Source organism: Pezoporus occidentalis, unplaced genomic scaffold (genome assembly GCF_034315485.1).
Source record: "Pezoporus occidentalis ecotype Australia unplaced genomic scaffold, CSIRO_AGI_Poc_V1 ctg143, whole genome shotgun sequence".
In the NCBI taxonomy this organism is placed as follows: domain Eukaryota; kingdom Metazoa; phylum Chordata; class Aves; order Psittaciformes; family Psittacidae; genus Pezoporus; species Pezoporus occidentalis.
The window spans coordinates 816,747-818,318 of NW_026913241.1; the positions used below are offsets into that span (position 1 = coordinate 816,747).

Below are 1,572 nucleotides of genomic sequence, written 5' to 3' on the forward strand. Positions count from 1 at the left end.
TTTTAATATAACTAATACCCTGCAGAAATCTGGTACAGGTACCCGAATGGATTTCTCATCTCTCATCATCCAAAAAGCTCTCTTTTGAAGAGGTGAAAAAGGTAAAAGCTCTAAAATATCACCTGTGGGAGTTCTCCCTTGGCATGTGCATGTGCATGGGCATGCCTCGGGCATCCATGAGCTGAGGGCACACCAGACACCTTTCTGATCTCACAAAGGCATTGCCATAGAACTTCACCCCATCACAATAGCCAAGCGTGCCCTGGAGCCCAAAGGGGCACCCACCAGGCCACAGAGGAGAGTAAAGGTCACCAGCTGCCACACACCATACATTAAAGCTTCCAAATCCCACAGCAAAGCACCAGCTTCAATCAAGACCATCAAGATCAGACACCATGCCAAAAACCGATGGAGGAGAGAAGATACTTCATGATCTGGGCTACAGGCTGGGTCGCACAATTGGGGAAGGCAGCTTCTCCAAGGTCAAGGCAGCCACCTCCAACAAATACAAGGGCCCCCTAGCCATCAAGGTGGTGGACCGGCAGCGAGCACCCCACACCTTTGTGTACAAGTTTCTGCCCCGGGAGCTCAATATCCTGCGCAAGATCCAGCACCCCAACATTGTGCGTGTCTTGGAGCTCATCGAGGTCTGCAGTGGAAAGCTCTACATAGTGATGGAGGCAGCAGCCACTGACCTGTTGAAGCTGGTGCAGCAGCTGGGGAAGCTGCCCTGTGTCCCCAAGGCCCGGGACATCTTTGCACAGGTTGTGGGTGCTGTGCACTACTTGCATGACCACAACTTGGTGCACCGGGACCTCAAGTGTGAGAACGTGCTGCTCACCGCTGATGGCCACAGGGCCAAACTCAGTGACTTTGGTTTCAGCAAGGAGACCAGCAGCTATCCAGACCTGAGTACCACGTTCTGTGGGTCAGCAGCCTACAGCTCCCCAGAGGTGCTGATGGGCATCCCCTACGATGCCAAGAAGTATGACATGTGGAGCCTGGGGGTGATGCTGTACGTGATGGTGACGGGCTGCATGCCCTTTGACAATACCCACATCTGCAAAATATCCCAGCAGCAGAAGAAAGGAGTGCTGTACCCTGAGGGGCTGCCCCCACTGCCAGAGCCCTGCCAAGCCCTCATCACCCAACTGCTCCAGTACAGCCCAGCCTCCCGGCCCGGTGTGGGGCAGGTAGCTAAGAACAGCTGGTTGAAGGGGGACATCTGAATGGGGAAGCTCTCCACAGGGAGTGGGGAGAGCAGTAACATGCTAGTGTAATCAGTTCTGTGGTAGAAAAGCTTTCTATGGTTTATTGATCATTTTGAGCCCTGGGGGTGCCACTATGTGGAACTGATTGAACTTCAAGCACCACCAAGACCGTGTGCTCCCAGAAGGTGGTGAGATCTTTCAGGAGAGGAGACATGAGCCTTCTGTTGGTTGGGTTTAAAGATACAATGACCATGCTGAGGTAGCAGTAAGAGCAACATGTGGGGCTCCTTAAACCAGCCTGATTGGGGGGGGACCTGAACCCTTTGCCAGACAGGTTGGGGCTGTCCGATGGAGCCAGCAT

General features: G+C 53.6%; 1 protein-coding gene across 1 annotated transcript; it reads left to right on the plus strand.

Moving 5' to 3' along the window:
• The first annotated feature begins 258 nt into the window (after window positions 1–258).
• On the plus strand, window positions 259–1,299 carry TSSK6 (testis specific serine kinase 6). Its single transcript, XM_062609990.1, has one exon. The coding sequence runs from the start codon at window positions 396–398 to the stop codon at window positions 1,227–1,229; it is 834 nt and encodes a 277-aa protein (XP_062465974.1). The 5' UTR covers window positions 259–395; the 3' UTR covers window positions 1,230–1,299.
• Window positions 1,300–1,572: the final 273 nt, after the last annotated feature.

What these genes read in the sequence shown, in the direction of transcription:
- TSSK6 (XM_062609990.1), top strand. Translation starts at nt 396, where the DNA reads ATGCCAAAAACCGATGGAGGAGAGAAGATACTTCATGATCTGGGCTAC.